The sequence below is a fragment of the Emydura macquarii genome, unplaced genomic scaffold (genome assembly GCF_026122565.2).
Source record: "Emydura macquarii macquarii isolate MOO-44397 ecotype Brisbane River unplaced genomic scaffold, CSIRO-AGI_Emac_v2 contig_295, whole genome shotgun sequence".
Taxonomy (NCBI): Eukaryota; Metazoa; Chordata; order Testudines; family Chelidae; genus Emydura; species Emydura macquarii.
In genome coordinates this window covers 10162051-10177083 of record NW_027130432.1, presented here as the reverse complement: position 1 = coordinate 10177083, position 15033 = coordinate 10162051, and the positions used below count along the sequence as shown (strand labels likewise).

At 38.8% G+C, this 15033-nt stretch overlaps 1 protein-coding gene across 5 annotated transcripts in view; it reads left to right on the top strand.

Annotated features, from left to right (window-relative positions):
- Nucleotides 1–15033, top strand: part of PHAF1 (phagosome assembly factor 1) — a 51373-nt gene that overhangs the window by 15478 nt on the left and 20862 nt on the right. For all 5 annotated transcript variants that reach the window (XR_010920517.1, XM_067551941.1, XM_067551953.1 and 2 more), the window contains 3 exons: nucleotides 5159–5202; nucleotides 7516–7595; nucleotides 13995–14089. Coding sequence is in view for 4 of the 5 variants with exons in the window: in XM_067551941.1 (XP_067408042.1) it covers nucleotides 5159–5202; nucleotides 7516–7595; nucleotides 13995–14089 (219 nt within the window). In the remaining variant the exon portion in view is untranslated. The remainder of the gene's footprint in view (nucleotides 1–5158; nucleotides 5203–7515; nucleotides 7596–13994; nucleotides 14090–15033) is intronic.

Here is a 15033-nt window from a genome sequence, read left to right as displayed (position 1 = left end):
TGGCACTCTGTAAAGATTTGATTAGGTTAGGACAAAATAAAAAGGCTTTTTCAGTTAAAACACCTTAGTTGTTTCTAGTAACTGGATTACTTGTGTATTGCTATTGGGGTATTGAGTCTGTCACTGCTGAGTCGTCAGTTCAAATTCTGGCCCAAATTCTGACCAATGGTCAGTGTTCGCCATTCAGTGGTTTGTATGAAAAAACTTTGTGACACCCACCATGTCCTGTTTCTACTGGACAAGGTTTGATATAACAGAAAACCTGTACCCATTTGGCACAAATTGACATGCTACTTGGCATCATCAGTACAAAAGAGAAGTACTGTGTGAACGTGATTAGTGAACTACGCTCTCACCCTGACAGTGGTTCTTCCAGGAGAGAGTGCTTCATCTCACCCCTCCAAACCATGACTAAGGGTGATATGTGGAACCTTACTTTTGCTACTCATGGCATGTACCTGTTCTGTCTATAGATGACTGCACTCTCCAAGCTTTCAATTTAAACGACTCTTGAGCACAAAAAACACTTTAAAGCCACTACAGAGGGATAAGGGGAGGGCATTAATCAACTGAAATGTAAGATGTTCTCATGGACTCAATACTTGTGAATTGCAATTAATTTGGATTGTAATTTTTAACTAAAGTTAAGATTTATTTGTAGTTCAATATCATTATGAATTCATATATTTTATAATCGTTAGATGTATACCTAAAATATTAAAAAAATAAGTTAATACATGCATTTTGCAGACTAATTTTCCATTAAGATTCAATGAAACTGAAATGAGATGTGGTCACATATTTTTCCTCTACCAGAAGGGGCCAGATTACAGTTTATAATTGAATTGTGGAGGCTTCTGTTTATGAAATCCTTCCTGTATTAATGGGCTCTTGCTGTCTTTTTTAAAAAAAAAAAAAAAGAAAGAAAAGAGGTCTAATTGATATTCAAACAGTGGAAGTGAAGTTGGGATTTTTAACACGATATTTTAAAGCTGTTTTTCTGTCAGAGGAGCTGCATTTTTCCCAATTTGGGCTGTTGCTTGCTGTAGAAACTCTTTTCAGCATAATTTCTTTAAGAAACTGAGCTTGGTAAAACTGAAATAATCATTTTAAGTATTAGTCTTGTTTCCTGCCATTTATCTGAACCTCTGAATCTCATTATTTTTTTAGTGAATAAAACAGTTCCCCTCACCCCACCCTCCAAATCTCTCAGTGCAATTTTGAGAGGGTGGGATCAATGTCATTTGGATACCAATAGCACTGAGAAATATCCAGGAGCTTCCCTTCTTCCTCACTCTTATGTGTTTAAATTATACTCCTATAGCCCTTTTTTTTTTTTTAAAAAAAAGCAGGGTTAAACAAACTGATCTGCTTTAGTGGTCCAGCAAAAATGCATTTTGGTTGCTGTCTCTAATCTTAGATGGTCAACAGTTCTGTTCTAAATTATACAAATTGTACAATTGTAAAAAGGGATATAAGCATTTTGTGAAATTTAACTGATATTTATAGAGCTGTTTTGAGACACATTCTGTGTGCACACATATATTTCAGGTCTCTTCTTAGTGGAATAATCAGACTTGTCATAAGAAGAATTTGTTTTAGGTGGAGATTATTAAAGCCTGCTGCAAAGATGGTATGATTCATTTTAGTTTCTCTGGGATTCAGAACCCAAAGTTCAGCAGTGAAACTGACAAAAATCATGTCACTTCACTCTGCTGTTAGTTGAATAGTATATAGCTATTAGAGCTGGTAATGGAAAAGATTACAATAAGTAAGGGCTTGTGGAAGGTAGAATGGCAGAGTCAGAAGGCTGACGGAATAGTGGCAGTGCCCATGAAGGGCTTTTTGTGGGTGAGAAGAGACCTCTCTGTACCTTCGAGCAACCAGAAGGATGCAGGGAGTCTTTAAATCTATTACATGTATTAGCCAGAGGCTGAAATGAAGTGGACCAAGTTTTAGGGATATTTTTCTTGAATGAGTCCAAGCACCTTCCCCCTCTATCATCCTCCTCTCCCAATCAGCTAGGGAAGAAGCTAGGCTTCCCCTATGCTTTTCGTTTCCTGGTGCCTGGCAAATTCTACAAGCCCTGTAAAATATTAAATTTACAATCTGTAAATGCTCTAAAATTATTTTAATATTAGATTATGGTAAATTGTTTAAGCCAAAACCTTTTTGATTATGCAGAGATTGAGCAATAATTGGGTTTGAATGCTGCTGATTACACATTTGCTTCTATGGACAGTGGAATAAATGCCCCAATTCATTTGTCATTAGTAGCTAAACTAGTTTTTTTTAGAAGTCCTACCTTGGCCTTACGGCTTGTTGCGGTGTTTCTTCAGTGGATTTGTCTGCAATGACTGAGAGTTTATGCAAATTCACTGGGAATTGCCAAACTGCATGATTATGTATAAATGTTTCAAAATAGAACCTGTTCATTCCTCTTACCTGCAGTTAATAAGTGTGTGCTAGACATGAATAAATTTTGAGTTTGAAAAATGGGATAATGGTTTGATTAGGCTTGGAAGAATCAGATTTGTATCAGTAAATGTCGATTTCACTATACACACTAAAAATATTTCCATCAGTGATAGCTGAAATTTACAGATAGGCAAAGTCAGAAAAATACTGTTGAGAACTTATTGGAATTTGATTTTAAGAATACTTTATTTAGTATATTTTGACATGTGATGGTGACAATTTGTGTTTTAAGGGTTATGCTTTAAACTTGTGATTCTCAGTGTCTGTCATTAAATAATTGTCTGCTCCTTCCATAATTTGTGAAAACTCAAACCAGTTAAAAATAAGCGTAAAACCCATAATTTTGACCAACTTTGAACATTTAAATTTATAAAAATCAAAAAAGTTATTAAAAATAAACATCAGTATAATCCCTTGAAATCATAAAAAAATAAAAATTTTAATTCTGCCAAGCTTACTTATGATGAACTGGCACTCTTTTTCTCTGTTGTCATTGCCTCTTGCTGACCTGGAGCACATTTACGCAATACACTGCTCATTTGGCTGACTGTTCTCTATCTGTGTTCTTTGATTCATCCTTTATTATATTCCTGGATCTTGAATTGTTTTAGCCAGGCAGCAGCAGCAGCCTTTGATTCCAGCACTCATAAGACACTTCTAACTTTTCTCCATTCTTGGGGGTAGGTTAGATGTGTTTTTTCCTCACTTCCAGAGATGTCCATGTGCAAAATAAGAGTGTGTTGGGGATTTGAGAAAATAGAATTTGAAAAACAAATATAGGACCCCCCCATTTAAATGATCTTCGTTCTTAGTGAGGCATATATTAGACGGTAGGAGGAAATCTAGAAGAGTTGCACTAAATTCTAATTATACAAAATAGCCAGGAATTTAAGAAGCAGAACTAGAATCTATATTTATAAAGAAACTTGCTTTAATGGATAGGAAAGAAACATTTGTTCATGGAGGGGTTTATTTTTAAATTGACGTTGCCAAAATAATAATTGGTTTCTTACTCCGCTTCTTACTTGTCTAAAGCATATGGGCTTTTTCCTATATACTTGTCATTTTGCTTGGAGAAACTTTCATTTTCTTATCAATCAACAGTATACCATTAAATATAAAAACAGTGGGTTGTGTGTGGTTTTAAATGTACATTATAATATTTTATATACGGATGTTCACCAAACAGATTACTAAAAAAGACTTCCTTCTTGGTTGGTGGTATTCAGATGAATTTAAAACTCTGTGTGCAGTTAATATGCAGCATATTAGTTTTTAAAAGTGTCTCCAAAATTCTCAGTACTCCTTATGATGGGAGATTCCCTGGGGATTCCCCTTTATCCTGCATTACCCTGTGTCCACAGCAGCATTTCCTCCAGCCACAGAGAGAGTGCTTCTTTTAAAGCTACCTTAAAGATTATCCAGGGTAGCACAAGGCTTGCTGTTTTCTCTAGAGCTGTTAAGCACCATCCTCTCTCTTTCTCCCTGCACTGTTAGCACAGGAAGAAAGGTATCCAAATTTGGGAAAAAACTTGCAGGGAAGGAGGGAACCAAGTTTAATCCCTTTTATTCACTGAAAATCTGCTTTAGGCCCAGTCTAGCATCAGGAGCCACTAGTGCAGACTCCTCCTCCTCGAGGAGACTCATCAAGATCAACAGGAATCCACCCAGATGCAAGAGTCTGCACTAATGTGTGCAGGATCAGGCCCTGATAGTGGAGATTCTGAGCAGATCTTCTGTAAATTAAACAAAAACAATATATTTACATAATACAAAAATATTAAAAGGGATATGTCTCTGATCTACTCTTACCTTTTTTTGTGGATTGCCTCTTTATGTGTCTGTTACATCACCTAGAGCCTTTGGATAGGCATCTTGTGTGTTTACATTGAAAATTAAAACTTCATCTGCCACAAATTCACTTTTTCACTCAGAAAAGTGGTGAGAAAATGAATACAGTGAAAACTCTACAAAGGACCATCATTTTTAGGCAGTCTGAAGAGTCCAACCCGAAGACTCTTCAAATATACTGAAGGCACATCTGTTGCACTTCCATTAGAACACGCACCTCCATTTGTTTATTACCATTTATTGTCACTCTCTTTAGATGCTGCTTAAGAGAAGTTGCTCTGTAGTTTCTGTTTTAGCCCCCAATCTGGCAAAACGATCCATTCAGACAGACACCCACTGAAGTCAGCGGGTTCCATGTAAATGCAAGGGTCCACCCTTGTAGAGTCAGTTACAGCATTGGGGCCTTAGTTTTTTTTGTTTTTTTTTTTAAATGCTTGGTTTTAGAACTGTGATAAATTCTGAAAATTGAGGCTCACTAATGTGTCTCTTGATTTGTTTGCAGTGTTGTTATTGCCTTCTTAGTCCCAGGATATAAGAGAGACAAGATGGATGAGGTAATATCTTTTATTGGACCAGCTTCAGGAACTGAAGAAGAACTCTGTGTAGTTCGAAACCTTGTCTCTTTCACCAAAAGAAGTTGGTCCAAAAAAGGTTTTACCTCACCCACCATGTCTCTCTAATCTGTCTTGATGCAGTTAAACCCAAACAGACATCCATTAGAAAAGGTGAACTTGCAGCAATAACTTTGGTCAGTAGTCTGCTCTAAATATCCTATTTCAAACTCTTGTGAAACTGCAATAATTTTTCCTATTTATTTTCTGGCTTTCAGGTGATTGAAGTCTATGACTTGACTAAAGTGAAGTTAAAATATTGGTAAGTGATTTAAGATGACCTTGTACCTTTGGGTAACACATGATTTATTAGTTACCACCTCTTTTTCACTCCAGTCATAATTACTGGACTGCACTGAATTTTTATTTTTGATTCAGAAGTAAAAAATATAAGTGATATTCTCATGTTATATCAAATTAAAGAACATTGATCTCAACAGAAATGAGTTGTAGGTATGTTTTGAACAGGAGTCTGTGTTTAAGGTTGGTAGGCATGATGCATGTTGGATCAGTATTTTTATAGTGCCAATAAGATTGATTTGTGTCAGTTATACTATATTTTGTTGCTTATGCTTATTATAATAATTCTGTTTAGTTTGGGAAGAGCTTTCACTTATTCATATGCTACTCTAAAAGTGAAAACAAAATTCAGATAACCTTCCTGAGTATATTCCCTGTGGACCAATCCCCTGTTGCTTCTAAGGTTTTGAGATTTTCTGCTTTAAACTTACGGTATTATTAAACATTTGTACATAGCGCCAAAGGTGGGCATAGACCTTTACAAATAGAATAAAGCATTATTCTCTCCCTCAAGAACCCTTAAAATATAAGGGTAAATATGATACCAGGCAGGGGAGAGAGAGGAAGGTTTACACAATACAATTGAGATTTCATGTTTCACAGACACACACTATATTGGTTAATGTTACTTAGAGATGTACTAGGTGGGTGTGGAAGTCGGGGTGTTATGCAGTGCTTTGTGTTCATGACTGACAGAGACCCCTGTTTTTTTGGGAATCTAGCTTTTTTCTTGTTGCCATCAGTTTTTCATCTTGTATGTTCCATTCATTGACTGTTTTGCAAGTGTAAATATGATGGCAGGGAGTGTTAATTAGGTAAAATAAATTGAACAGCATCCCACTGTCACATTCAGCAAAGCATGGGGTATTAAATCTAGGTATTTTTTAGAAAGCCTGTAACCCATAATTATCCATGGTTCATTATCATAATGAAAAATGACCCTTGTGGAATAGTTTAGTGAGCATACTATTGTAATGGTTTATGCAAATAGAAGGCAGAATTTCTTTGATAAATTCAAAAGTACATCTTTTTCTCATTCTCAAAAGCCCACATTGTGAGTACAGAAATATAATTGTCTGTATTTTTCCTCTGAGTATTCTCTTGAGCTCCAGGGCTGAATCAAAACTTATCAAGACTTTTTTTGTTTTGTTTTGGTAATGGGAGTTAAAGGTTGGGAGCCTGCATACAAGGAATGATTGCAGAAATACCCGTAGATGTTTGCAATAGTCCAACTTCAGTGAAATATCTTTTTTTGGAAAAGAGATCAATGTTTACTCTCCCACATGGCTGTTCCTTCAAACCTTTTTATGTAAAATAGCTGTAATGCCCTTCTTCTTTCCAAATGTCTTATAGCAATCATAAAATCATAGGGTTAGACGGGACCGCAAAGGTCATCTAGCCTAATTCCCAAGCAATTATATCAAATGATGAAGTCAAGAGGTCAAATTCTTCCCTCCAAAGCAAAACTCAAAAAAGCTGCAACTCTTGGATTTGGGAAGTTTTCATATTGTGTATGAAGATAGAATCTGACTTTATAAATCCCTTATAATTTTTTAGAGAAATCTAAGGGCCAAACCCTGCTTTCTGACTCCTGATATTGATTCAAAGTAACTCCACTGACACCAGTAGAGTTTTGCAGGAGTAACTAAGAGCAGAATTTGGCTTTAAAAATTATTTCCCTTCCCTCACAAAAAAGTTACATAGTCTTTTGGCTTAACTTGTGAGGCCAAAAACTCAGCTTGATGGCATTTCTCTATATAGCTGTAACACTAACTTTTGAACATGGCATCCAATCAGTTTTAAAATTACAGCGAATCTTTAACAGAACCCCTCATCTTAGATCTGACCATCCTCCCATGGAGTTCACAAATGTTGACACCCTGAAAAAGAGAAAAAAGAATAGAAATGGCAGACACTGGCGTCGGGGGGCAGAGAGGGAGTTGCAGGGAGCCTCCAAAAATAGAAGGAAATGGGAGGGTGGCTGGAGTAAGGATGTAAGGAGCCCCTGGTGTGTGCAGTGAGCTTGGCTGACAGAAGCAGCAAAGTGAGTGACCCCATAGTATATTTAATTCTCCTTATGTCATTAAAATATGAGATGTTTTCTCTAGTATTGGACTTTTATGTGAGATAAATTTAATATTACTTTCCCTTGAAAAATGCATTTTCTGAGCATTCTTATTTTTGTGTCTAAGTGATTTTAACTAATGAACTTCAAATAATAGTCTGCTCCCTAATGATGATTCAGTGGCTCTCTTTTTTTTTTTTTTTTTTCCAGTGGTGTCCATTTTAACTCTCAGGCAATTGCTCCAACCATAGAACAGATTGATCAGTCATTTGGAGCAACACATCCAGGAGGTAGGTTATGGTATTTCTGAGATAATCACAAGTAGATTTCACTTACTGGCTTCATCCAAATGAATTTATCTTTTGGTTAACATTCAGAATGACAAATTGTTCTAAAGAATATTCCCTATGTTCTCATATTAGAAGTGGATAAAGCCTTCTGATCTCAATTGAAATGAGTTATGTTGTTTTTGAGTTTTGTCACATTCTTATACTTTACAAGATATTTCCATTATATTGAAATTTGAATGGTGGCCTACTTAGTTAATTAAAATAATGTTGTGGCCTGATAATAGTATGTTCAGGCAGGCCTGCTGATGGAGGGGCAAGGGGGGCAGAGGCCCGGCGATTTAAAAGGGCATGAGTGGATGGGAGGATATATATGTATCCTTCTCTCCACCCCACACACCCTTTCCCCATGGCCCCCGCCGTTCGTGCTCTCTGCCCCTTTCTTGAGCCCAGCTTATTTATTATGCGCCATGCAGGTTCCCGGGCAGCTGATGATGTGGTATCTGCTACTCAGCCTCCCAGCTTCATCAGTAATCTCCCTTGGGAGTCCAAGGGAACCGGGAAGCTGAGTAGCAGATGCTGCCTCCTCAGCTGCCCGGAACCTGCATGGCGTATAATAAATAAGTAAAAACTTCTGGCAGACCTCAGCCATCCCTTTCTATAGGGGCTATTGACTGTTCTGCCCTGGGGCCTGGAATTGCTGTTGGTGGGCCTGTGTTCATGTAGTGTTAATGAACTCACTTGAACCCACAATAACAAGGAAATTCTGAGGTCTTTTCTTTATCCTTGTCTAGTTGAGATAGAGAGAGAATTTTCTCAGGCCATGTCTAAACACATGCTTATTGTGCAGCAAATTGGGGTGTAAAGTTCGAACATGCCATGCACTAACTGTCTGAGTGGATCCTGCTGATTCGCACTAAAAGCTTCAAACAGCGGTACATCAGTGTGCACTGGGGAACTTTTATCGTGCATCAGCAGGTCTACACAGACAGTTAGTATACTGCATGCTGGAGCGCTGTAAATTTACACCCGAGTTTGCCACTCAGTAAGTGTTTGGGTGGAGATGCCCTAAATCACTGTGCCTGGATAACTGGACTATGTTTGGATAAATGCAGAAAAGTGGGTTGGGAGTGAGATGTACCCCAGACACAGGGTAAGTGCATCGACTGCTTCAGTAGCTCCTTATGGCCACTCTCCAGTCTGGAGATTGGAACAGCAGCCAGACCTTCACGGCACCCTGCACAGGTACTACTGTATCTGTATAAACAGACCACATGGCCTTGTGATGTAGTCAGCAGGATCCCCAGCGCTTCCAGCATGAAGCGAGTCTCAAGGTATGAAATTCTAATGCTAGTTTATTAACACAGACACAATCAGTATACAGAAGAAATGAGAGAAATAAAGTACAGACTGTAAACACCCAATTAAATTCCCCAAATGGGCTCAACACCCCTTCAAAGCTTCTGCTAGACTGAGTTCTATCTCATAAGTGCCCCTTTGTAGTCTTGATAGCTTGTTCTCCATAGGCATTTGCTCCTTTCTCTGATAGTTTACCCAGCCTTCAGCTATATAGAATCACTGAAGAAAAGGAAAATCCATCAGAACAGAAGTGCATTACCAGTGGTTTTGATAGGTGAAGAAAAGAAACAGTGATTATTGCAATTCCTAGGGCAAGGGGTAACTAGAGTTGAATTATCTGTTGGGGGAAAGCCTTTGACAACCAAAACTAACTGTAGCCATAACTGAAATAATTCCTGCCCATAATTGGGGACTGGGTCTTATTTCAGAATAGGCAAAATACCATTTAAGCCATCTTTTCTCATGTCTCTCTTTTGGCCTTACTGAGTTCAATTCAGTTGCCAGGCTCCATGCTGGTCTTCCATGGGCTAGTACCAAGACACTCTGTGGTGTGTAGGGATGTACACCCCCATCTCTTGCAATGTTACTTTTTGGCAGGCAGCCTCTCGGACAACCTATTGCAGGGAATAAGGGATATGGAGAGCCTTGCAGGAACTGTATTCAGTTATATTCCTTTAACTATGTAATGGTGCCAGAGATATAATTGGATAGAGATCCTGTAGTAATTGGACACCAAATTGGGGAAGTTGGAAGAGTTGTAGCCTTGACACTGTGAATGTCCTTGATTTTCTGTATATAAATCAAGCTGTAATACTATATGAATGTAGTTACTGAGAAATGTTTAAGGGAGAAGTGAGATCTCACAAACCTATGAATTGATACCAGGCACTATAAAAATATTTACACAGCTGTAAACCTTGTTTATCAAATAAACTGTAACTTGCTGTATGACCATGTAAATCTGCATTCAGGAACTTTAAAAATGTAGTGTAACACCACATCTCGAGCTGTCTGACATATTTTTATGCGTGTCATATGCTAGTTGAGAAAAATTGTGCACTGGCTTTGTCTGATGCTAATTTTCATAACTTCATCATCCAGTGACAGTAAATATATTCTTGCTCCTATTAAAGCTCTTATCTAGTACAAAGCACAGGCATTTTTGCTAATAGTTACCTTTTGTGTATTCACTGCATTTAAACTCCTTCCAGGTAATACCCTATATTTCATTACCTGTTTAGCACAAACAAACGTTTTATGTCAAATCTTCTGAAGGACATTAATTATGACTCACCTTTACCATGTAGTATAGGTTCATTATATTTTTCTACTCTTCTTAATATAAAACGAGCAAAATGGCCTGTTTTTGTTAATAGTATGCTCTTATTCCGAGCCTTTCATGTTTATTTTACACAGAAAAGCATCTTGATGATTAGGATAAACATAAAGGGTAAAATTAGACCCTCTTGAAGTAAATAGGAATTTTGTCATTTACTAGGCCAGGATTTCACCCCATCTTTTTATTTTGCATTTGTTAGGGCCTGATTCTACAGCCATAACTCCTGTTGTATAGCACTTAATCATGCAAATGATCCTATTGACATTACTTCCTATCTTAAACTCAATAAACGGGACTACTTGTGTAAGTGCTGCTCAATGGATGTAAGAGCTGTGGAATCGGACCCTTGATGAGTAAATGAAAGGTCACATTTGAATGTACTCATTGGTGAAAAAAACAACTCTTTTTATACCACTAAGCATAGCTCTTGTTCATGTTTAAATTAAACTAATCCAAAGCAAAGTGGCAGTATTTTTTTATCCTACATCTTTTGGCTGTGGCGTATGTTTCCTAAGGCTGAGGGAAAAGATTTTTACTGACGTTTGGATTTTCATGAAGACCAAGACTAATGCTATGATCTGGGTGAAACCTTGTTATGCGTTGAGTTAAAACCCCATTGATCTTCAGTTAACAACTGTATGCATACTGTAACATACTGTATGCATACAACTGTATGCATAATCCCCCACCTGAGACAAAAGGGATGTGTGAACCCACCGAGGAGCTTTTAGCTAAGTAGTTGTTTGGGGAGGGGGAAGGAGAGAACACACATGAACTGGGAACAGACAAGAACAAAGGCGAGGCAGAGGCAAAAAGCAAGAAGACCTAGCTGTAGCCTGTGAGCACAGTGTGATTCTGGAAAAAGCTAGAGCGAGAGGGTCTGTTGGCTAAAAAGATTTGGGGCTGTAAGCTAAGAAACTGCTTCTTTTGTTCTTGGTTCCTCCTGTGTGCAGAGACACAGGACTTTATACATTCTTTATAAATAAACAAAACTGCATCAAAGAAGTACCTGACTCTCACCAGTTTCTACAACACCAGCTGGAACAACCCTGATTTCCCAGCTGTATCAGAATTTTCTTATCTCCTGGCTTGTGACGTTAACCAGTGAAATATAGGACAGACACACCTCTCTGAAGTGAAGGTGCTAGAAGCTCATAAGTAGCAGGGGTGGACATGCTCACCCTGATATCTGTTTAGTATATTTCCCAATATCATGGAACACAACTTTCTTTTCCTCTTGGGCAATCTAGCATTGCCTAGATTTTTTTATGACACATTTCCATAGCTTTGAATACCTGGTGGACACTTCATAATACGGAACAAAATAATACTTATCTCCAAGTTTAGAAGAGAAGACTAAACTGCTATATGTTCTTAAGCATAAACTTAAAAGAAAATGAAGCCATACTATTCAATAAACAGGAAGGTGAAGAAAGACAAAAGCTTCTTTTCTTTGCGCTTTCCCTCTTTGCTTTTGCCACTGTTGTTGTCTTCACCATTTAAAGCAAATGTTAAGTAATTCTTTGCAATAATATAGTAATTACTTAGAAATTTTCTAAGTTAGGGCACGTGATGACTGCCCGAATCTTCTGTGTCCCAAATTTAGTAACATCCTATGCAAACTGACCAGTAGTCTTTGTTTCTGGTTGATGCTGCTTTTAATGAAAATGGTTATGTTCTATGAAGTCCTAAATGGCCTGGGACAATCATGGTTGATGGATCACCTCTCTCCCATACCACCACAGCTATCATCTATAATAATAGCTAGCTTTTCAAAGCACTTTACAAAGGTGGTATCCCCATTTTGCAGATAAGAAAGGGGTGCCTGAGCTGGAACTCCTTTGAGAAGAAGCAGCTAACAGGGCCCTGAGTGTCTGGAATTTGTGTACACGCACAGACACATCCCCGGTTTGATATAGTGAAGTTAATGACCATCTGTGCATGGTGAAAAATGTCTGTTTGATAGCCCTCAAAAAAATAAAGCCTAAGTCATACTTCCCATAATGAAGGGATGGAAAGGAGGGGATTTGGGTTTTTTTTTTTGGTGACTGACTGGCTGAATTCCTGTTGAATTAATTATTTTAATGCTATTGAGATTTAATTGTATTGTTAACGATGTGTTAGTATGTCCAGAGTCTTGGATAACCATTTCTTTAGTTATTTCTCTTCATACATTACCTCTTAAGATATCTTGACTTCCCCATGAAAGCAGGACCTTCTTATTCCCTGCTCCCCGTTCTGAGACATTTCACTTACTATTTGTTTACTGTGATGCAGAGTTCTTTCTAAATTGTTTTTGACCTGATGGGCTGCAAACTCCACTGCACAACATTTTTGTCCTTTGGGCAAATGTACACGTTTAGGGAGCAGGCCCTAAGGTTGGGTGAGGTGGCTGGTACGGTGTCAGCCAGAGGAACAGGCAACTGGAACTGTGGCATGTATACAGTTGTAGCAACACAGCAGCATGTTGGTTCTCAGGGTATGAAGACTTCAATAACAATAATAATAATAAAAAGAAAAAGCATGGGGGATACCATACCCAGCCACCACCACCCTCACCATCCCTCAGTCCCTGCTCCCCTGGCTGGCTCCTGTGTTCTCCTCTCTCTCCTCCCCGCTCCAGGGCTCCATTCCCCTGGCTGATAGTGTCCCAGTTCACCATCGCCATGAGCAGCCCCAGCAAAATGAGGACAGTTCAGCCCTCACCCGCCTTAGAAATCCGGACCTTCTGGCATTGTATGGCATAGACTGCGGGTAGAGCATGGGAGCCTGAGCACCAATAGAGAGGAGCACAGGGAAGAGCAGAGCCTGTTGGGGTAAGGGTGGGAAGGGCACATCTTCCTTGCTCAGTCCCAAGGAATTAGAGGGATCCTGGAGGCAAATCAACTCCCCTACCAAGGCTGGAAAGATTGCACCCTTTACTCTCTGGAGCGTATATGAAGGAAAGGTGGGAGCATTTGGAGGGTACCTAAGGAGAGTCACTTTGGGTAATTTGGGGAGGATTCTCTGGGAGCGGGGGTGTGTGTGAGGGGCCACCCAGAGGGAATGTGATGGAGGGTCCATAAGGACACTTCCTGGGGTGTTGATTTTCCCTGAAATGTATATGATGGGGTAGGTTCTGGTGGGCAGGGTTCCTGGGAAAGATAAGAGGGGATGTAACCCCTATTCCCAAGGTCTGTGGAGCTCCTGAGGGCAGCTGGCCCAGATGGACGTGAGTGGTTCTGTGCTGGGGGTGGGGAGAGAATCTTGCCTACCTGCAAGGCAGGGAAAGGAGCAAGTGGCACACTGCCTCTCACTGGCATATGCCCCGTAACCACAGGAACCTTCTTCCTCTCATGACAGGGAGTAAAATCTCACATGGAGACTCTTCTTTTGCTGTGGCCTGACGGTCATGTGATCTGGAGCTGACCCTACTGCCATCATGTTTGTTGCTTGGGTGCCTGTCACCTGCCCTGGGGCTGAGCAGCAAGATTTGTGACACACGGTATATTCAAGATTGTTGTGGGCACACGCAGTTTGTGGGGAACGTTGATGTGATGTGACACCTTAAAATTCCACATCATCTCTTGGTGTATATTCCTCTTGGATATTTTACTGAGTCAGTAGTATGCAGAAACAGCAGACTGAAGTGATACAAAGTGCTACTAGATCTGAACTAGAGAAATTACTGTGTATTTCTGTAATTCCATTTTTTCTTTTTCCAGTGTACAACTCAGCTGAACAACTCTTTCACCTCAATTTCAGAGGACTGTCTTTTTCTTTTCAATTGGACTCGTGGGCTGAAACTCCAAAGTACGAGGTCAGGAATCATTCTTAGTTAATAGATACTCTGTTTGTTTGTCTTTGTAACCGTTGCAAAATATCACCTATAGCCTGCCTTGCCCGAAAGCAAAGCAAACCTTCATTTGGGTGAAATTTGAATCTTAAATTGTGCTCTTACCCATTTTCTTACCTTGAGCATAATTGTTTCAAAGCCAAAAATTATGTTTGGCTTTTAACAAAAGGGTGTGGATGGAGAATTTGCTTCCAAAACTAACATGGAGTAACATTTCCATTATTGAGCAGAATCTCTGAAGTTTGCCTCTCAAATGTGAACACCCAATTGATATCTAAAATGTTTCAGTTAAAGTAAGTCTTGATCTTGCTTTAGTTAATCTCAAATGATCTACAGATTCTGTTTGAATTCCTCCAAAGTGATTGTGCAACTAAATTAAGATAGAATGCATAAAATACACTTGCTAGATGTGAAAGTCTGGAAATCAAAATAAGTGTGCTATGCAATGTATTTTTCATTATTCAATAAATATTTTGGTAGGTTACTAAATACTTAAGTGGGCCTAATTCTATATCCATTCAAGCCTATGGCAAATATCACACTGATTTTACTGGAAGCAAGATAAGACCTACTGTGGTAATGGTAATGGAGGCATATGTGTAACTCACTTTTGTGTTAATGAAAATACCCTCTGTTGTGTGATTCATTCTTATCACCTAAAGGAAATGCATATTATTCACGGTTGGATTCCATGACAAAAAGGAACAGACCAGAGCAAAAACTGGAAGGGGAAGGGGGAATAGGTTAGTCCAGCAGTTCCCAAACTCTACCACATTGTGCACCATCAACATAAAACACCACCACCTGTAGTACCACCACCAATTTTTTATAAACGGGCTATATGTGAAAATCATCTTAAAACCTAAGTGTTGTTAAAACACATTGTATCAATAGCTAGGTATATAAAA